The sequence below is a fragment of the Mirounga angustirostris genome, unplaced genomic scaffold (assembly GCF_029215605.1).
Source record: "Mirounga angustirostris isolate CCGP_5_RB_7025 unplaced genomic scaffold, mMirAng1.0.hap1 SCAF_17, whole genome shotgun sequence".
Taxonomy (NCBI): Eukaryota; Metazoa; Chordata; class Mammalia; order Carnivora; family Phocidae; genus Mirounga; species Mirounga angustirostris.
In genome coordinates, this window is record NW_026991725.1 from 30,664,291 (window position 1) to 30,686,163 (window position 21,873).

Below are 21,873 nucleotides of genomic sequence, written 5' to 3' on the forward strand. Positions count from 1 at the left end.
TGGGGCCAAAGAAAGCAAATGTATCATTAGTTAAGACAAAATTACAAGAATATGAAACAGAAATTAAACAACTTGAGTGATCTGCGTACCCATTTAAGAAGGTACAGGTAACTTTTAATTTCACATTAGGCCTCAAAAAAATAATCTTAAAAGGGACTCTTTACCAGGAAGAGGAATTTGTATGGCAAGAAACAGCTTTGGAAGCATTGATACAACTTACAAACAGGTAAATTTCCTAAGACAGAATCCCGCGTTACATTAGTTCGCATACTAATAGCTGTTATATGTAAAGAGCTGTATGTAAAGAAGAAGCCAACTGGGAGAAATTTCTATCTCATCCTGCGAAGAAAAACTAAGGAAACACGGACGTGGCGATGCATTAAAATATTTATCATTTGACATCACAGGCCTATTAAGGGTAATGTGGAGTAATTTCTAAAATCGATTTGCTTTGTAACTTCAAAATAAAGCAAGCCCATAACTCAGTGACAGCAGCTGGTAGAGGTCAACCCTTCTATTCAAGGCAAAGATCCTACGGTGAGTCTCCCAGACCTGGTCCGTCAGTAAGGGACAAAAGATTCCGTTTCTGGAGATGGCAGGGGGAAAATGACTTGGCACTGCATCACACTTCAAATCCAATAGGGTTTCTCCCATGCCCACAGAGCACCGTGCGTCAAAGCATACCCTGGTGTCGTAAGGACAGTGAAATGGATGTAAAAACCCTGTCTTTCATTTCCTGAACGCCTTATCAACACGCACAATAACACTCCTGATCCCCATCACAGGTCACGGGGGAAACCCCCAGATTTGCCGTTGCCACCCCCTCCCCTCGGAGAGGTGCTTGCCCCTCAGCACTGGGCCTTGGAGTTTTCTCTTCCCAGATCATTGTGGGGGGGGGGGGTGGGGGGGGTGGAATTCACTGAGCGAGGAAAGCAACGTGGGCTAGGAAGTCTGTTACCAAAACAGAAATCGGGATTAAAAATACCGATCCCATCGTCCCTCCACCTTCTCCTCCCAGAGCACAAAAACAAAACCAAACACCCCCCGCCAACTTGCCCCACCATTACGAAGGCAGCCCAAGCTCTGATCAAAGGTGCCTCCCAACCATCCTCCGGGCGAGAGAGCACCTGGGGCGAGTTTTCGGCGCTCCCCCGCCCCCCCGCCCGCCCCTCGTCTCTCACCCCAGCCGGGGCCAGGCCCCTGGACTGACAGGAGGGGCCGGCCGGACGCTGGCATTATCGCCGAACCGCGCTCACACGGGTGGAAGCAACGCAGGACCTGAGGTAACACGACTCGGGCTGCGGGCAAGGCCTCCGAGCCGACGAGAAGACAGGCAGGACCCGGCAGCAGGGGAGGCGGGAGAAGCAAGCAGCCGGGCCTAGGCCGCACCAGGCCGCGGAGTGGCCAAACGCGGCTTCCCGGCCGAGGCTGCGAGCCAAGCCTCAGCGCTGCGGGGTTATCATTACCTGGACGGGTTCCTGCAGCACCGTCATCCTTGAGGCTCAGGCCCACTTTCTGCAGTGCCTCAGGCCCCCCCCGTAGCGGCTCCGGCCCGGCCAGCCCCGGCTCATTTAAACTCACCAGCGACCGTTACCGGGGGATGGGGGAGGCCGAGCGATTACCGAGTACCTCCGAGCGGTACACGGAAATACCCGAAGTGGAGAGATCCGCGCGGGAGCCAGACGGAAAAGCCCGAAGGAGGCCGGAAACGCCCGAGGCCGATCGGCGAAGGAGGAGACCGTTGCCGAAAAGTGTCGAGGATTCCCGGAGACTACCGAGTCCGATCCAGAACGTAGTTTTCTCCTTTCGGCCACGCCTTCACTCACGCACGCCACGCCCAATCGGCCACCCTAGGCTGGGCCACGCCCAATCGGCGGCCGGCCGGCTGGGCCACGCCCAATCGGCGGCCGGCCGGCTGGGCGTGGTTTGCCGAAGCGGGCGGGGAGCGTTACGTGGCCGGACTACCGTCTCCACTCGCTGCTCAATCTCTGCGGATCAGTTGATGCGCGGTAGATTAAGCAGAGGGTAAAACACGAGAGTTTGGGGCTGACTTTAATCAAGAAGTATTTGTCTGTTGAGTTTAGTTCATTCATCATTCCAGAAGTACCTATCATGGCTCAAAGGGAAATAGGAAATTTGGAAGGACTGCCACCCTTCAAAGATTTAGTATGGACCGGAGCTGTCCACACTGAAGAGTTTACGGTCTCTTTAAAGGAAAAACAATGTAACAGAGTGCTACGTTATGTGGTGCCTACTATAAGTGAGGTCAAAATTAAGAGGAGAGGGAAATAAATTGGGATTAAGATGAGGAAAGTTTCATGGAAGGAAAAAGGGAGACTTAAACTGGACTCTGAATGATGGGTAGAATTAGAGGACTGGCAGGTGAAGGGAAGCAGAAATGAGATCAGTCTGGTAAGAGTTAAGGCATTAACTGGAAATAATTACTTAGGTGACCAGATCATGGAAAATCTCAGAAGGCTGGCAGAGATTTTTATTCCTGATAGGAAAGGCATTGTGGTGTGTTGGGAAATCCGAAGGCTTGATTTTGAATTTTACCTCTGGCACTAACTAGTTTTAGGTCCTTAGGCAGATCACATCTCTGAACTTCTATTTCCTTAGTCTGAAAAAGATGACTAAAGGAATTAAATGAATTGATGTGTCTAATAGGTTCTCTCAAATTTCCTTCCTATTCCCTCTCCCCCCAAAATGTGTGAACCAGTGAACTATTAAAATTTTGTTTTTTGGTAGATGATGAAAACAGTTTTTGAAAGTTGATTGTCTAATCTAAGGCCTAGGTCTGTAAGTCAACCCCCATCCCTTCTCAGTGATTAAAGAAAGACACAGGGCGCGCCTGGATTCAAGGGTAGGAGAAATAGACTCCACCTCTAGATGGGAGGAGTAGCAAAGTGACACTGCAAAAGGCTTGTGCCCTGGAGGGATTGATTGCTGGACCATCTTTGGAAACAATCGACCAGATATGAGATGAGAATCTAGTAGTGGTAATGGAAAGAAAGAGGCAGGTAAGAGATATCACCCTTAAAATTTGATGCTTTGAACTGAACGCAACACTCCATGTTTATTCTAATTAATGCAGAGAATGATCAGACTACTGCTTTTATTATCTGGATGACTTTTTTTTTTTTTTTTTAAGATTTATTTATTTATTTGAGAGAGCGAGAATGAGAGAGAGTACATGAGAGGGGGGAGGGTCAGAGGGAGAAGCAGACTCCCCGCCGAGCAGGGAGCCCGACACGGGACTCGATCCCGGGACTCCAGGATCATGACCTGAGCTGAAGGCAGTTGCTTAACCAACTGAGCCACCCAGGCGCCCCTTGGATGACTTCTATTAGACTAAAGTTGTATTTGCATTTTAAACTGTCACATGACATTGTTCATGCTAAGCTTGTGGTCATTTTACACACACAACTCTTTTTTTTTTTTTTACACACAGCTGTTTTTCACTCAACATGCTGCCAACCCAAGTCTTGTACTTGTGCAATAGATTCTTGTAAACTTGAATGTAGGAACTTACAACACAGCATATAATGATGATATTTTGTGTGTGTGAAAATGTGTATCTAGAGTCAGCGTTTAAAGAGACCATGATGCTTGGCGTTCTGGCTCTGAAGCTTAGAATTTGCTTAACGCACACCCTCCACCCACCTCCACCCCCCCGCCCCAAAACGCATCTCTTTTCTAACTGTTCTTCACTGGGCTAATACATCTGTTGTGATTTTTCTGCTCATCCATAGCAAGGCCACATTGTTTGAAGTTAGGCTTTGGTGGGATCTTTTAAAGCATTTTTACTTCCTTCTGTGTTCCTGATTGACCTACTTAAACTTGCCATCCAGCAACCACTGGGGCATCCTGTTGTCATCCATTATCCACATATGTTTAGCTGGTGAGCAGATCTGGGTTGCAATAAGCATTATTCCAAACATGGTAAATTATCTCTTCTCTTTAGCCTGCCTCTTGGTTTGTTTCATGTTCAATCAGATTCGGAGTTTGGCTTTTAGCGAACTATTCAAGAAGCTAGACTTGGTATCATTGCCAAGATGCAGGTCCCACTAAAACATAGCCCCCAGCAAGCTTACTCTTCCGAATTCCTTCAGCCCCCCTTATCTGTACCCTTCATTTGTCCCTGTTGAAGCTGCTGTCTTATCCTTCTTCTGTTACCTGACCTTGAGGCTTTTACCCCTGTGTTTCCTCCTCCTTCTTGGCCAAATCATCCCCCTTCCTTTGGCATCTCTGATCACACAGTCTCCTGGTTTTCCTCCTACTGATCTGTTCTCATCAGTTTCTTTTGCCCCCCACTTCCCCATATTAGAATGCTTCAGGGGCCATTCTAGGCCTTCTCCTCACCCTATGCTTCCTTCCTTTGCAAACCCATCCATTCTCTTGGCCTCCACTTTCATCTAAAATTGTTCCAGGGGCACCTGGGTGGCTCAGTCGATTAAGCCTCTTGATTTCGGCTCAGGTCATGATCCCAGGGTTGTGAGATTGAGCCCCAAGTCAGGCTCCGAACTGGCCTTGAAGCCTGCTTAAGATTCTCTCTCTCCTTCGCCCTCTGCCCCTCCCCCACCTCCCTCTCTCAAGGAAAAAAAAAAAAAAGTAAAATTGTTCCAAAATCTCTATCTCTAGCCAGACTGCTTCCTAGAACTTCAGACCCAAATGCCAGCTGTCAAGTGGACATCTCACAGGGTGCTTGTTCAGAACATCCCCGGTCCTCGTACTTGAAGTATTTCCTACCCCAACTTAAGGTACTGCCACCCTCTCCATTGCCCAAACCTGGAACCGCTCTCTCTCTCTTTGACCCTAGCATCCAGTGACAAAAGCCCTACTAATTTTACCCTGGGTGTACCTTCATGTCTCTTCCTGTCTCTAGCTTTACCTATCCTCAGAACCAAGTCTGATCATGTCAGGACTCCCTCCTAAACCTTCCCACCCAACTCGAGATTTCCCATTGCGCTCAGGACATTGCTCAAACCTGTTCACTTCTCTCTTTCTCCCTCTCTCTCTCTTTTTTATTTGAGAGAGAGCATGAGTAAGCACACAAGTGGGGAGGGGCAGTGGGAGAAGGAGACAAAGGGTCTTAAGCAGGCTACATGCCCAGTGTGGAGCCCCACCAGCACCAGGCTTAATTACCCCCGACCCTGAGAGCATGACCAGAGCCAAAATCAAGAGTCAGACACTTAACCAACTGAGCCACCCAGGCGCCCCTAACTTCTCTTATAAGGCCCTCCAAGGTCTTGTCTCTGCCTCCTTATTCAGTCTTGTCTCATCTCCCTGTTACACTCTACATTCCCACGAAGGGGACTAGAATATGTCACTTTGCCATAAGGATTATTTTGACCTGAAAGCAATTAGGAAGCAGCAAACACAGAAAGAGCTCTTTGCTTTCTCGCTATCTGCCTAAAAGCAGGACATATATTTCCCTTTGTGAAGGTGCTTCCTCTCCCCTCTCCTGTACCAGGAAGAGGAAAACAACCATTATCACTAGAGACAAAGAGTTGGCACTGATTTGGGTCTGTACAAGCAAACCTTACTGAAATAACCCTTATCTTCCATTAGTTTCCCCATATATTTACCTTTCCACAACTTACCACCCCAGAGGCCCAAACCTTTTCCGCTCTATTTTGTCCCTTCTCCACAAATTTATTGCTGTTTGCTAAGATGGTATACATGCCCCACGTCCTAACCACCTCTTGTTTTTAAAATTTTGTTAATTTGTCTTTTGTCAGTTTAGTTTGCAGGGCCTGTGCTACAAACCTGAGAGAGTAGAGAGAAGGTCACATGAGACATATAGGAAGAAAGTGGTCATCTACAAGCCAGGAAGAAAGCTCTCACCAGAAACCAAAGTTGCTAGCACCTTGATCATGGACTTCTAGCCTCCAGAACTGTGAGAAAACACATTTCTGTTGTTTAATCCACCCAGGCTGCAGTATTTTGTTCTAGCATCCTGAGCAGACCAATATAATCAGGATGATTTATGTCTGATCTTCCTAAGGGAAGGCTCTCTTATATTTCTCCATATAGTTCTTTGAAAAGCATTACGTATCTAGTATATGCTTAAAAAATATTGACTGAATAAAGTGGAAGCCTTTACACTTACTACTTCTTCTTCCTGAAATACTTTGCCCTTACTCTTTAGCTAAATTCAACCCATCCTTCAGGCCTCAGCCTTGATATTATGTCCTCAGAATATTCCCTGTCCACCTAACCAAAATTATTAGCTCCACCCTGATTCTCTCTTACAGAATCTTTGTTCTTTTTCTTCATAGTATGTAAGGTCATTTTAATTATATTTGTTTAATATAAATTCCATGAAGGCAGGGACTTTGGCTCACCTTGATGTCCCCATTATCTAGTTGAGTGCCCTGCACAAATATAAAGTTATTAAAATATCATAAGTGTATCTGATGATTAAAAGACATGACCACTCAGTGTTATCTCTTATTGGTCATAACTTGATGCTCTTTGACCCTCCCTTTCTGGGCCCAGAGAACATGCTGGTTTTGTGCATCAGTCCCTAAGGGATTTCAAGTCAAAGCAGTCTGAAGTGTTGAGGCTAATCAGAAATGCATCCTGGTTGAGGTGCACTCTGAGATGGGCTACATGGCCTATGGCAGGGAGAGGTAGGCAGACTTCAAAAGCACAGGGAAGAAGATAAACTGTAAGCAAATTAGCTTGCCTGGAGTGAAGGCCGCATAAGCTTGGTTGAAATGGTAGTTTAGGGGACAGTTGATAAGCTTTGGGTTCCAAACTGATGACTTTAGGTTGATAAAATAGACCTGGGGAGCTGCTGGTGGTGATTGAGCTGGGGAGTGACTTCATGAGAATGGAATTTGAGAAAGATTATGCTAACAGCTGAGGATTATGTGAATTGGAGGAGAGCAAGAGTAGGGGCCAGGAGTGCAGCAAAAGAGGCTGCTAGGGAGTTGAGGCAACTCTTAAATTTCCATTATTCTTGGATCCTAACTAGCTGTGATATGGGATTGTTGAGCCCAGTGGGCAAGAAAGAATTCTTGAGACGATTTACGGTGCAAAGGTGTTTTTATTATAGCACAAGGACGGGACCCATGGGCAGAACCAGCTGCGTTGTGATTGTGAGGAGTGACTGATCATATAGGGTTTTCTATCCTATGGAGGTGAAGGTGATGCTAGGGCTCCAGAAAATTGAGTCTATAGGTTCCTGGAGGTCTGACTATTATTAAGATTGTATTTTTCTTATAAATCATGAAGACAGTTACAAACTATAATGAAGTTTCGTGTTCTACACGACTGTGATCTTTATCAGTTGACCATTTATTTTTCCCCTGCCTTTGTTCTTAGGCAGTTCCTAGTGCCTGAGGAATGTTATATGTATATCCCACCTTATGGGGCCTTCCTGGGGGGGGGGATTTTGGGGTGTCAGCTCGTGTTTTGCCCTCAGCTTGCTCTCTCATCAGCTGAATCTGAAAAAAGACGCAAAATGAAAATAGTTCCAAGTTACTCATTTACAGTGAAAAATATTCTTCTCCAATTCCTTCTCTTTCGGACATTCAGATTCCAACTAGAAGGCTGCTTACTGAGTGCAGACTGACCAAAAGAGTGAATCGAATGATCTGGCTGGCTATTACCTCCTTTTCCTCAGAATGGACATATATGCCTGACTGCTAGATTAAAAATATTTCTATTATCTGGAGACGATGTTCACTGAATAGTAGATTCTCTGTTTCTCTCCCTTTTAGGTTCTAGGCAAACTTTCATTTTTCTCTGAATAAATTGCATGGCAATGAATTAAACACAGACTTGATGTTCCAGTCTTGAGTCTACACTGTAGTTGTCTCCAATAGAGCCTGTTGTTGCTATTAGTTTGTTTTGTGTGTCATAAATGTATCATTTGGGAGGTAGGTGATGAGCTAGGTTCAAAATATACTGAGTTTGAAGTGCCTCAGGTGAGAAATGTCCAAATGTTAATTGAAAATGTGAAGCTTGAACAATTTAGGAAAAAAGTTGGAGCTGGAGATATTTTCCAGGGGCGCCTGGGTGGCTCAGTTGGTTAAGTGTCTGCCTTCAGCTCAGGTTATGATCTCAGGGTCCTGGGATTGAGCCCTGTGTCCTGGGATTGAGCGAGCCCTGAGTCAGGCTCCCTGCTCAGCAGGAGGTCTGCTTCACCCTCTGTCCCTCCCCCTTGCTCGTGCTCTTGCTCTCAAATAAATAAATAAATAAAATCTTTAAAAAAAAAATAGAGATTTTCCAGGTAGAACTAAATGCATTCTATTTTGGTTATGTAATACCTTATAAAACCTTTGTGAGAGTATTTATCATTACATTAAAGCTATTTATTTATCTGCATCCTCCACACCAGACAGGAAGCTTCTTGGGGGCAGGGATGGCCTCTTACTCATTTTCATAAAAGCATGTGCATACTATAGGTGTAATAAGTGTTAGTTGAATGGATGAATGGATGAATGGATGAATGAGAGTAATCGGGTTAAAGGAGATACAGGACAGTAGGGTAAGTGACAGAACTCTGGTATGATAAGTACAGCAGAGAAGGCCCAGAGACAAGAGCACTAGGTCTAGCCACAGAGAAGTCACTGGTGGGGTGCAAGGGAGGAAGTCAGAATTTGAGAAGTAAAAGAAGAAGTTGGTGTAAAGGGAAACCAAGAAGAGTCTCATTTTTAGCACTAAAAACATGTCCCAAATGCTGAGAAAAAGTGCTTGCTAAGGTGTTGAGTCTCTTTTTCCTTACTGAGAGCCACACATGCTGTGGGTGACAGGGCCAGCTGTCATTGATGCTTTCTTGTTTTCTTGTCCTCTTGGGGGCCAGGACTCTCCATGAGGGAATCCCATTGGCTCTACCAGCTCCCACTGTCACCTTAGTGTCCTGGGTTCTAGTCTCAGACCTGCCATGACTCATAGTGTGACCTTGGGCAAGTCACCCCCTTCTGTCTGTGCCTCTAAAGTCCCTTGCAGCTGACAGGATGTCTGGGGGAATGCAGTTTGGATGACTGGTGAGGGTTCTGACTTGCTCTCCATTGCTTTTCAACTATAAATCACTTTGCCAGACACCAGCTGTCCTGCCCTCTGCTTTAGATTCTCGGGCGGGATCCAACCCACCTGTTGCTGGGGCCCGCCCAATGTCTTCCTCCCACGGTTCAGCTCACGGATCCATCACTAGGCCGCACTGCCTTGATCACAGCACAGGAATGAGCTTCAACCATTTAGACAGACTGTTGAGTGATTGGGCCAAACGTGGACCATTCTCCACTTATGCTAAACAGCTGAGGAAATGAAGGTGGATGGGATGATTTAAAGTGCTCAGAGGACCAGTGCTATCAATGGCCCTTAAAATTTTGATTTTAATTTGATTTTAGACCCTTCCACTCCTTCTCTGCCTTTACTTTTGGTGCTCTGGATTTTCAGGGTCACTAAGACTTCAGGTTTTCATTGCTTTTTTCCTTCTTCTTTGGGCATAAGGAATCTTAGCTATAGGGGATTGGGTTAATCATTCTCCTTGAGTTATATAGCCTTCTTCATCACTGATCCATACAAAGCTTTTTGTTTAATTAGTTATTTATTCCTTTTTATCTTGTTGCCCCATCCCATCCAAATAATACTCACCATAAGCAACCCTCAAATATTTTTAATGTGTATTTTTTTGTTGGTATGTGTAATGCTTCTAGTATGCATGTACTTAATAAAATTTAGTAATACATCCTATTCTCCCAGTATAGCCAAAATTTTATTTCAACATGTAAACAATATTAAAATTATTGATATATTACATTCTTTTCTTTGTAGTAAGTCTTCAAAACCCATTGTGTGTTTTTTCTTACAGCATATCTCAATTTGGATGCTAAATTTTCATCACAAATACTTAATCTGTATTTAGATTTCATAATTTCACAGTTGAAAAAGTAGATTCACATACCTGTTTTCCAAGCATACTTAAAAATTTTCCAGTAACTGAATCAAGTACCAAAAAAAATCATTTTCCTTTAATAGTTGCATCCAAATGGACAAAATTGCTTCCTCTATTTTAAAAGAATTATATCAGTATCAAAAGTATGTCCAAGTCAAGTAAATTCACTAACTGCTATGTCAACTCAGTATTATTAACATGAAATTCAAGGAGATATTGCATAAATTGAAAAGCAACTCCAAATTTGTTAATATCAACAAAACATTTAAACTTTTCTTGTCATTTTTGCAGCCAGTTTATATAATGCTGTTGATTAAAATCTGCATATTTATGTTAGAGAAATGCATATTAATTTGCATTGTGGCAGGCTTTAGTTTTAGCATAAATTCTTGTACCTACCTAGCTAAGTTGCAAATAAGCGTTTTCTTTCCTTGGAGCTTCAGGTTTAGCTCATTCGTATGCAGTATGATATCAGTGAGATTATATGCAGATATTTTAAATTTATAGAAATGTAATTGTGGTTTATATCTTATTCAGCTTCTTACTCATTGCTATATTCTTCTGGATACACATCTAATCTTTTAACTGGTCTGTACTCTCTCATGGCCCTGTCTCAGTAATGGAGACCCACATTGCTTCCCCTTTGAGCCACCACAAGTCATGCTGCAGCAAAGAACCTTCTATTCATGTCTCTTCTGAACTTGAGTGAGATTTCTTTCACATGTATACTCACCTTGATTACCCTTCTAAACCACAAAGCCCTTCTACTTCTATCCCCCCTATTTCTTAGCTCTTCTATTTCTTTGCTTTTCTTTTTTTTCTTCTGGAAGATATTCTTTCTTTTGCCTTTCAATACCCTACCATGTTTCCCAGCTGTGTCCATCGTGCTACTTTTCAAATCTATTGTGTGTTCTATTTTAATGATTAATTTTTTATACCTAACATGTTGCTTGTTTTATCAAAGTTTTTTTTTCCTATTTCTTTCTTTCTTTTTTTTTTTAAAGATTTTATTTATTTAATTAATTGACAGAGAGAGAGAGACAGCGAGAGAGGGAACACAAGCAGGGGGAGCGGGACAGGGAGAAGCAGGCTTCCCACCGAGCAGGAAGCCTGATGCGGGGCTCGATCCCAGGACTCTGGGATCATGACCTGAGCCGAAGGCAGTCGCTTAACCGACTGAGCCACCCAGGCGCCCCTTTTTTTCCTATTTCAACTATACTTTATATATCTGATATTTCTGTTTGGTTCTTCTTTATGTCTTTTTGTTCTGTATCATATCAGTACTATTTCCTTTTATCTCTTTTAGCATGTTTACTAAGCTCCTTTTAAAATCTTGGCCTGTCTGTTGTCATGTTTCTACTTAAGGTACCATCTGGGCTGTATCCTTTCGGATTAGTTGTGCTCCTCATCTGTCTTGTTATTTTGCCTAAGGGCACATAGGTTGCTTGTCCAATAGAGCATGCCAGTGCCACTGAGCTCAGGGGGTAAGGGTTGGAGGTGAATGAGCCCTAGTACTGAGAACAGTCACCCCCCCTCTCCGCTCCACAGAGGAGCAGCCTTGGTAGGGGGAGATTTTTTTAGATTGTAATTCACCCGCTCTGAGTGTTTAGGGAAGGAGGGAGAACACAACTATCCAAAGTTCAGTTGCCCCCCGTTTTTTTTTTTTACTAGCTTTTCACAAGCACTGTGCATCTTCAGTGCCCTGATGTTACCCTAACCAGCACCTGGATCACAGGTTTGAGTCACACAGGTGATGGGGCAACACTGTATGTTCGAAGGCAGTAGTGGAGGAAAAGAGAGATTGGAACCCCGGAGCTCCTTTTTTTTTGGTCATTCCCCAGCCTTGCCTGGCGACATCTCTCCCCAAACCAAAGCCACCCTTCCAACACACACACACACACACACACACACACCAGTTCAAAACAGGGCTCCCCTTCATCCAAGGGGTTTCTCAAAGGTCTCTTCATTTCTTGGTATTTTCTCTGTATAATTCTTCCACTGTTGATCTTGGGAGAGGAGGCAGCAGGCACACGATTTCAATCAGGACCCAGGCTCAGCTATTTTGATGACTTGCTCTGTCCTAGACACTGTCCTAGGCATGTCACCCATAGTAAGTCAACACCTTTTTGCACCATCAAATGTCTCAAGAATTCTTTCTTGACCCTTGGGCTCAACGATCCCCTATCCCAACCAGCCAGGATCCAAGAATAATGGAAATTTAGAGTTGCCTCGACTCTCTAGCAGCCTCTTTACTGCACTCCTGGCCCCTACTTTCTCTCTCCTCCAAATCACATAATCCTCGTGACCAATCTATGAGGTTATATTAGCAGCCCCATTTCACAGATAAGAAAACTGAGACATAAAGAAGTTCACTTGAGGGGCACCTGGGTGGCTCAGTCGTTTAGGTGTCTGACTCTTGATTTCATCTCAGGTCATGGTCTCAGGGTCGTGAGAGCGAGGCTCTGAGCTCAGCAGGTAGTTGTCTGCTCGAGATTCTTTCCCTCTACCCGCCCCCCCCCGCAAGCTTTCTCTCTCTAAAATAAATAAATCTTAAAAAAAAAAAGTTAACTAGCTTGCCTAACCCATTGAGTCAGGACTCTAACCTGGGCAGTCTGGCTCCTGAGTGGGCCCTCTTACCCCCTGCCTTGAGGCAGAGCCCAATTTACCCAGTGCCCTCTATGGGGACAGATCCGTGTTGGCCAGGGTGTTGCCCCATGATGTCTAGCTTATGAGGCACTGGCCAGAAGAGAGGAGGGAGTGTGACAAGGACAAGGCATTAAGAGCCAGGCCTGCTGTCAGCAGCATTTGATCCCAGGCAGGAGACTCTGATGGATCTCTTTCAGGATAGGACACAGGGTGTGCATGGTTAGAGGGGAAGGGAGAAGAGCGAGCGAGCGTGCGTAAGCCCAGCCCAGATGAGGGCTAATGTCAGTTCTCTTATGCGTCTGTCCCCGGATTTGACATGGGCTGTAAATGGGTTGGTGTGAAATTCTGTCCTATGTTTTCCATCTACTGAGTTTGAAGTCCTTCCAGTGGGAGCATCTGAGTGGGCTGGAGCCACTCTGGCTCAGGAACCATTAGAGGCCTCAGAGGTGCTGGTTAAGCTTCCAGTACCCACTACTCTACTTGCCTCTTCACACTCTGCTTCTTCCGTCCTTCTCTCTTTTTTTCCTTTGCTCCGCTTGGTCAGCGTATGTTGGAGCGGGAAGACAACGTCATAGACCCGGCACCAGATACTCTAGAGGGACAAGAAGGTAAAAGTCAGTGACCATGAGGCAGAATGAGGGCTGCGAAAGTGAAACCTCTGGCTCCAGCTACTGGGCTTTTCTGGGCTGTGAGCATCGAGAGTCGTGGTAATAGCAAGGCCAGGGGCAGGTATCTTGACTCTTGAGGCATGGCTCTTTCTGGAAAACCACACTCCCCTCTAGTTGCTTCTAAAGTGCCAGACACTCTTTTAGCTGGTGTTGCTTAAAGAGAATCAGAAACTGATTTGAGGAGTGTCTCCTCCCCCACTGGGGTGCTTGTGGCCTAAGGTTTCAGGCAGGCTGGCTCCTGGTGTGAGTGTGGCTGACAGGCAGGCTGCCCAGCCCCAGGGACCTGCTACATGCTTCCGGAGCCACAAATATATCACACTGTGGGTACCCAGTGGCTGCCCTCCCCCCTTCCGCCATTCCTCTCCACCTCTTCCTCATTCCTAAACCCACACCTCCCAATCCCAGGAGCTGCTGCCACCTTACTTGTCCCTTCCCCAGGAGGCCCCCTCTCCTGGAGTTCCTCCCAGGAAGTCTGAGAAACCCCAACACACATCTCACTTCATCTAGGAAAGCGAATTAAATTAACAGCTCTAAGTATTTCTAATGTGCCAGGGATGGTTTGTGGTGCTCTGCTTACGTCGTTTCATACAGATCTCACAACAACTTGAGAAGGAAATGTTTACTGTTGAAGGTCCTTAGGGTACTGGGCCCGAGATTAGGAAATGGCAAATCCAGGATTCGGCCCTATACTCATGTCTCTAAGGCCCACACCCTTTCATGTCTGCGGACGCTCAGCCAGCTCTCTAACCTCAGAGCTCTGTTTCCAAGAGGACTGGATATTTTGCTCCTCCTGAGAATTAAAACAAAGAAAGAAGGAAAAAGGAAAAAAAGAGAAAGATAAGTGAAAGGAAACTCCTGACTGTCTTTTGAGGATCAAACTTCTTACTAGAATGGTTAAAATAACTTGTTTCTTAACTGGAAGGGGAAATGCGAGAGCATCTCATTCAGTGGTTATTTTTAGACTCTTAAACCATGGAATCATTTCTTAGACAATGATCGTGGGACCCCGGTGTAGAAAAACCAGGTGTGGTGCTGATTGAAATGGCAGGAGGAGCTCCCAACCTGGCCTCTCCACGTCCCTTGCAGTCGGAAACAAGTTAAGGGAGCCTTGGCTGTTTGTTGAACACTGTTTGAAAGCTCCTGATGATCTCTCATTTTAGAGATAAGCAAGCTGAGGCCCAGAGAGGGGGAGTGGCTCCCGAGGTCACGACTAGTGTCTGGATCTTCCAGCTTCCGGCTTGCAGCTTTCCACCAAACCCCGGTTTGTGTATCTTTGCACACCTAGTCTGGGAAGGGGATGCAGTGGGAGGACAGGAGGAAAGAGGCTGGGCTTCCTTTTTCCTTCTTCCTCACCACCAGCAACCTGAGCTCCCAACCCCTGGGGAATGAGGAAGTCAGGGAAGGGAAAGATAGGGAAAACGGAAAGGTGCAAACAGAGGCCCCTGGAAGCAGGTGACATGAAATCAGAAGAGAGAAGCTGAGGCAGAAGAGGGGTGGGGTGAGGTGAAGGGGCCAACAGCTTCTGTCCCAGCCAGGACCAGTACTGGCCTGGGTTTGGGTCTTACTCTCTCTAGTATCCCCTTGGGCAAGCCCTGGCTCCTTTTCCTGCCTCAGTTTCCTTTGAAGGCCTCTCTGCGTACCAGTGGTGAGAGCCCACCGAGGCTGTAGGAGCTGCAGGGCGGGAGCAGATCTCCACACACCGCTCGGGAGCCAGAATTAGCTGGCTCAGCTCTGCCTATGAATGGCTGAATGTCTCCAGGCCGCTTAAAAGTCCCTCTGGGCATTAGGTTCCTTGCCTACGAAAGCAGGTAGGATGAGACCAACTCTAAGGGCCCTTTTGGCTCGGATAGATCTGGGAAATGGAGCCTGGGGAAGGAGCGGATGTGGGCCCCGGGCACCTGGAATCGCACACAGGTGTGTGTAGCGTAGCCATCTTGTTTCATAGGGAGGAGCCTCATAGGGAGGGTCCGTTCATAGGGAGGGTCCGCTCATAGGGAGGGTCCCTTCATAGGGAGGGTCCGCTCATAGGGAGGGTCCGCTCATAGGGAGGGTCCCTTCATAGGGAGGGCCCGCTCATAGGGAGGGTCCCTTCATAGGGAGGGTCCCTTCATAGGGAGGGTCCGCTCATAGGGAGGGTCCGCTCATAGGGACGGTCCCTTCATAGGGGGGGTCCCTTCATAGGGAGGGTCTAGAGAGGCAGAGTGACTTCGGCTTCTCTCAGCATGGACTTTTATCCTTCGAACTGGAGAGCCTTAAAGTTCAGCTCAAAGCAATTCTGTGCAGTGGGTAAGCTTTTTTGTTGTTTTCTGAACATTTTATAGACTTTCAACGGTTTTTACAAAAACAGTATATGCTCGTTATTAAAAATTTCCTTTAATACAGGAAGTGAAAAAAGTACAAAATTATGAATTGCCGTCGTCCCCCCTTCCTCCCCGCCCCCAGGTCCCAGGGGTGTTTCTTCCTAACACATTAGTGTGTATTCGGCCTGACCTTTCGGATGAACACACAAACATATTATGTATGCACTGCCCCCCTCATCAATGGGATTATGATCTCCATGATTTGAGCATAAACTTTAGAATCAGACACACCTGGGTTCTGATCCAGCTCATAGCTAATTAGCTGAGTGACCTTGTTACCTGACCACTTTTAGTTTCAATCGCCCCAAGTGTAAAATGGGAATAATAATGATAGCTACTTTATAGGATTGTGGTGAAGGCGTAATGAGATTTTATATGATGGCGCTTAACAGTGCCTGGTACACAGTAAGCATTACACATACACACACACACGAACACACACACACACAGTCCTGGGGCACAGAGTGAGTTAGAGGTATAGTGACAACGGGACCCAAGTTTTCTGACCTCCAATCACACTGACTCTTAGCCACACCGACCTGCCTCTCACCCCAGCCCCCCAGGCACAAGTTCAGCGCTCAGGACTTGTTGAATGAATGACTGAGGTTGCTGGTGGTGGGGGTAAACCCAGGGATTCGAGGTCTGTGGAGTTCCTGGGATGCCCGCTCTGGAGGATGGAGGGCTTCACCCTGTGAATTGGGAGGGGGTGGGGACAGTGTGGGTTGGCTGGACCAGCTGTTGCTTCAGGGCTCCAGGCCCGAGAGCTGAGCCTCAGGGCAGAGCTGAGGCCCCAGAGTGGCTCTCAGCTTAAAGGAGCCAGGCTTAAAAGGAATGTGCAGTGGGCTGTCTCTGCTCGGGAGGGGCTAAAAAAAGCCTACCCTCCCCTGGGCTTTGTGTGAGGGTTATCAACTGCTCTAGTCAGCTCATCTCTCTGGCTGGACTCTGGCATTTTTGAGAGGGTCTGTTTTCCTGGCCCCTCTGGGTTTCCACCCATTGGCAGGAAGGGGTCAGCCTGTCCCAGAGGTGGAGGCCAGGAGGAGTGTGAGGTGTGGAGGGAGGGGAGGCTCGTCGCCCCAAACCTGGTGACAATACACAGTTGTCATCTGTGCCCTGCTGGTGTTTCTTCCTTTTATAGTCAGAGCAGTTGCTCTTGCTCTCACCCAGCCCCTCTGTGGGGGCTCCTGCCCAGGATAAAAGGGGAGGGAGGCGGCCCAGTCTCCTGTCTCATCTCCCAGGCGCCACATCTCTTGATTCCTTCCTAGCTTCCATCTCCGCCGGAGATCCCAACAAGAAAACATGCCTCCCAAAAAGCCTGAGCCTAAGAAGGAAGCGGCCAAGGCTGCCCCAGCCCCTGCCCTGGCCTCAGCTCCTGAGCCCCCCAAGGAACCTGCCTTTGACCCCAAGAGCATAAAGGTGAGTGAGGCTTAGCCACTGGGGTGGAGGTGGGGATGACATTCAGGATCCTGTCTGTCCTGGACCTTAGAGACCTATTTTCTGGAGGCTGGATGGGCTGAACGCTGTGGTGGTCCATGCCCCACATCCTGGCGCCTGGGGTGGTGGAGCTGGTGTGGGGGCTGCTGAGGGGTATTTGGACTTGTAGGCCTTTCCCCTCAGGAACAGGTTTCTGCTCTGAGGAAACCCTGCTCTGTCATCCCAAATTTACCCAGCAGAGTCGGGAATGGCAGGGAGATACAACCAATGAACCATTCAGCCTTAAATTTTAAGGCACTGTGGGAGCCATCATAGTGAAGAGGAGACTGACCCTTTCCTCAGAGGTAGTATGATATCTTTCTGGAGAAAAGACACATGATAACCACCAGTGCAACTTGGAGTAAGTGATGTAAGCAGTGAGGGAGCTGGGGGTCTGGAATAGGCTTTGTTCTCAAAGACCCTTTCAGTGGGCACGTGTTGGGGGCAGAGGGGCTCTAGGTAAGGTGAGAGGAGGCTGTTTCCCTCTCTTCTCCCCTACCAAAGTGGTTCCCTCCTTCTGTGGCCTCAGCCTGGGCCCCTGTCTGGGGTATGCAGTGGACAGGCCCATCCCAGGCTGAGACCTTCCCTCTAACCTGGTGAGGGAGTGGGGCCTGGTTGCCTCCCTGTCCGCCCTGCTCCCCTCACACTGGAAGGTTCTTCTCCCTGCAGCTGGTCCACCAGCCCTGCCTGCTGACTCAGTCACTTCAGGCCTCCCAGCTATCTGGCCCAGCTGCTGAAGGAATGGAACTGGGAGGGGCTGGGAAGGAGGGGTCAGAGGCCTCTGGAGAGTGAAGCAGTTCTAAGTCTTGGCACCAGAACCTAAGAGGTCAAGTGCTACTGGTATGAAGAGCTATTAATAACAGGTTGGGAGTGGTGGGCCCCTGGGAATAGCCACGAGGGCAGGGCTGGAGGTGGTGAAGAATCAGATCAAAATAGGAGCTCAGGACCAGGTTCTGTGACAAGAAGGTAGGGAAACTGAACCTCCAGGCTCCAATTTGGATGATCCTCCCTAGCCCTCAGGATTCCTCCCCCCGCACCTACAGGCCCAGGAGACCCTGCCGTTGTGCCGAGGACCCTGGGGTTGATCTATGGTAATCCCTGCAAGGGTCAGGGGTCAAGCATAATCGGCTTGGCCAAGAGACGGAGGCAGTTGCGTGTCCCTGGGCTTTGTTACGGTACACGTGGAGGCGATCGTGTCAAGACCTTGAAAGTACCTGGGTCATTCGTTACTCCCGCTACTGGCAGAGCCTCACAAGAAAAGCTGACTCTCTCCCGCCCCATCAGGATGCTTTTATTTCTGCTTCATTCCGACAATGCGCTCCTCCTGGGGGTGGGTAGCCTGGTCCCTGGTGTCCGGGTGACAGCTGCCTAGTGGTATCAGATCAGAGCCTTCTCTTTGACCCATCACTTCCCTCCATCCACCCACCTCCCCCGCTTTCTCTCCCCTGGTTGCAGTCCTCTTTTCTTTTTTTAATTCATTTATTTTTATTAATTTTTTATTATGTTCAGTTAGCCAACATATAGTAAATCCTTAGTTTTTGATGCAGTCCTCTTTCCCACATCTGGATCTTCCAATCCTGAGGGTTGTTGAAATTGCTTTAAAGTGAAAAAAAAAAAGTAGGTGTCCTTCATGATTGGAAGGATATGATTTCCCTATTATTGTACTTATCTGGTTCCTTTGCTTTGAAAACTCTGCTCAAAAAGACAAAACAAAAGTAAACTTAACCCAGTATGTTTGATTATGACCACAGATTCTGATTTTATGTTTTTATACTCATTTCTCTTACACATTTACTCCTGGGGCAACTGCACCTTACCCTCAGAGAGTTTGTGCAAAGCATCCTTTACCCTCTTTCAGGGTTATCTTTACCTTCCTGACCAACCCCACCTGCGGCAAAGCCCGGTCCCAGTCACAGCTAGTTTCCTTCCCCACCCGGTGTAACCCCTCCTCCGCTCTCTTAGCTCATTCCAGCCACCCCCAGAGGTCCTCATTAACAGGGGTTCACCTGCGGGGCACAGCACAAGCTGCAGAGTTAGGACTAGGAATGGTGCTCCGTGAAAAAGATGCGCCGGGGGTGGTTACCACCCCTGGTGAAGAGGAGATCAGGTGGGGAGCATGGTGGCAGATCAAGGATGATGAAGTAACACACAAAATCCCAAATTACAATAATGACTCATGCTTGTTCATTGTCATTCATTTTCAGAGCCTCCCACCTGCCTCTTCTGTACTCAGCATTAAATTATTATGCATTGTGGGGGCGAATCCAAAATTTATTCCTTCACTCAACAAATATTTTTTGAGTGTCTGCTCCGTGCCAGGCATCTCTGTGAGCGGTAACAAAAATCCTGGCCCAGGGGGAATCCTGGCTTCGGGAGGCCTGGGCACATCTAGAGGCAGGGCCGTGGGATAGCTGGGAAACATCGAGGGCTCACCCTAAGCTAGGCTTGCTGTCCTGATGACCAAGAGGGACATGTGCTGGGGGGTAGGGGGTGGGATGGGGCGAGGGAAGAGAAGGTGGGATTGAAGGAGGTGAATGGAGAGTCAGCATCAAGGAGGAAAGGGGGGCGGAGGGTGAAGAGTGGTGGACGCCCAAAGGGAGAGGAAGTCTGACTGTGGGTGGACTGTGGAGTCAGGTTAGAAGTGAGGGCAGTTTATGGCCAGCTAGGTTGAGCAATTTATATTTGACCTGAAGAAATCACCATAGGGGGTCGCCATAGGTTCTAGAGTTCTCTAGAGTATTTTTCTTTCTCTCTTTCCCTCTCATTCTGAGCTATCACTTCACACGTGGTATTGAGGGGGCTCTGGTGGCTGTACTATTTGATAGCTCATTGTAGTTCATTCGTCAGGAGACTGGGGTGCCCTTTGTCTCCTCCCCCGACTGGTGGCCTGCGGGAGGTCCTCCCCCTGTCCCCGACTGTGGTGGAAGCCACTTCTGCTTCCCTCTGGGAGCCTTTGGCAGTCTCAGCCCTCATTCTTGTGTTTCCTTCCCCACAGATAGACTTCACTGCCGACCAGATCGAAGGTGAGTACTGACAGCTGCCCCCTCCCCCAGCACATCCTCCCTGGAGGAGGAGGATGGAGAAGAGTAGTTCCTATCACCAGGGTCCTAGTAAGCACCTTAATCATCATCATTGCTCACCTGTATTTGCTCATTTTCACCTAGGATATGTGATGACGTAAGCACTTTATGTGGATTAACTCAGTTCTCACCATACCCTCAGGAGGTAGGGACTATTACCACCCTCATTTTACTGTGAAAAATTGAGACACAGACAGGTTCAGTAGTTTGCCCAGTCACACACAGACAGCTGGTAGTAGAGCCAGGACTCAAACTCAGGCGCTCTGATTGCAGACCTGAATTCTCAACTGTTCTGCCAGACTGCCTGGAACATAATAGATGCACAGCAAAAATGTCTTTTTTCCCCTCTACCTGTAAAACCTACTATTCAAGATATTTAGAACCCTCATTTCTGTTCCTGTTATTGGAAAGCCCTCCTTAGGTCACTGGCATCCTCCCCGCTCATCCTGTAGCCTGCCGAGATGCTCGCCTCCTAATGGTGGCAGGGCTAGTGGTGACTTGGGGGTGCCTAGTCCACCTGTGATCCCCATCACCAACCCTTCTCCATCTTTGATGAAGACGATTTGTTTTCTCAATGTTATATAAAGTGCTATTAAGTGCAGCTCTCAAGACAAGCCTCCAGATCTCCTACCCTCCAACCTGATTGTTGCCCCTCTCCTGTAGGAGTCTGGGGTTTTGAGAATAGAATGTTTCATCATGTTCTATCTGCTTTATAGCTGGGGCTCATTGCCATTGCAACTCATCCCTCTGTTTTCCCCACCAAATGCCTCTAGGACATAAAATCATTAAGTTTTAGTTAGAGTTAGAAGGGACCTTGAAAGGTCATCTGATCCAACCCCTTGATTCTTTTTTTTTTTTTTTTTTTTAGAGATTTAATTTATTTATTTGACAGAGAGAGACACAGCGAGAGCAGGAACACAAGCAGGGGGAGTGGGAGAGGGAGAAGCAGGCTTCCTGCTGAGCAGGGAACCTGATGCGGGGCTCGATCCCAGGACCCTAGGATCATGACCTGAGCCGAAGGCAGACGCTTAATGACTGAGCAACCCAAGCTCCCTCCAACCCCTTGATTCTAAGCACATACTATATTTTATTTTATTTTTTTAAGAGGTATGCAATTTTATTATTTATTTATTTATTTTTAAATAATAATTGCTTTCATTTAGCCTTATCTTTTTTTTTTTAAGATTTTATTTATTCATTTGAGAGAGAGAGCATAAGCAGGGGGAGAGGGAGCCCGATGTGGGGCTCAATCTGGGGCTTGATCCCTGGGATCATGATATGGGCCGAAGGCAGATGCTTAACCTACTGAGCCACCTAGGCGCCCAGCACATACTATATTTAAAAAAAAAAGTATGGAGTGCCTGGGGGCTCAGTCCTTAAGTGTCTGCCTTAGAGTCAGGTCATGATCCCAGGGTCCTGGGATCAAGCCCCACATTGGGCTCCCTGCTCAGCGGGAAGCCGGCTTCTCCCTCTCCCACTCCCCATGCTTGTGTTCCCTCCCTTCCTGTCTCTCTCTCTCTGTGTCAAATAAATAAATAAAATCTTAAAAAAAAAAAGGTCAACCAATACCTGCACACAGTAAAACAAAAACAAAAACTCATATTCTACTTAAAAGTAAATAAAAAATAAAAATATTTTCCTCTTGCTTTCCTGTCATGTTGATCCCTCTTCAAAAGATAACCAGTTTTTTAAAAGATATAATATAATATAATAAATATAATAAATTAATATACCTTGGT

The 21,873-nt window shown here is 47.0% G+C and overlaps 2 protein-coding genes across 16 annotated transcripts in view; one reads left to right on the plus strand and one right to left on the minus strand.

Annotated features, from left to right (window-relative positions):
* Positions 1–1,730, minus strand: part of CDC27 (cell division cycle 27) — a 75,640-nt gene extending 73,910 nt beyond the window's left edge. For 3 of the 12 annotated variants that reach the window (XR_010408664.1, XM_064583139.1, XM_064583137.1), the window contains exon 1: positions 1,467–1,730. Coding sequence is in view for 11 of the 12 variants with exons in the window: in XM_064583139.1 (XP_064439209.1) it covers positions 1,467–1,493 (27 nt within the window). In the remaining variant the exon portion in view is untranslated. The remainder of the gene's footprint in view (positions 1–1,466) is intronic. The other 9 variants (XM_045888704.3, XM_064583134.1, XM_064583133.1 and 6 more) reach the window with 6 other exon arrangements.
* MYL4 (myosin light chain 4) overlaps positions 1,047–21,873 on the plus strand; it is a 28,302-nt gene continuing 7,475 nt past the window's right edge. Inside the window, exons 1-4 of one of the 4 annotated variants that reach the window (XM_064583144.1) lie at positions 4,644–4,760; positions 5,747–5,899; positions 16,847–16,997; positions 20,050–20,077. In XM_064583144.1, the coding sequence (XP_064439214.1) occupies positions 16,881–16,997; positions 20,050–20,077 (145 nt within the window). In that variant the 5' untranslated portion in view covers positions 4,644–4,760; positions 5,747–5,899; positions 16,847–16,880. Of the gene's footprint in view, positions 1,284–2,830; positions 3,021–4,643; positions 4,761–5,746; positions 5,900–16,382; positions 16,631–16,846; positions 16,998–20,049; positions 20,078–21,873 lie in introns of those variants that run through there. The other 3 variants (XM_064583141.1, XM_064583142.1, XM_064583143.1) reach the window with 3 other exon arrangements.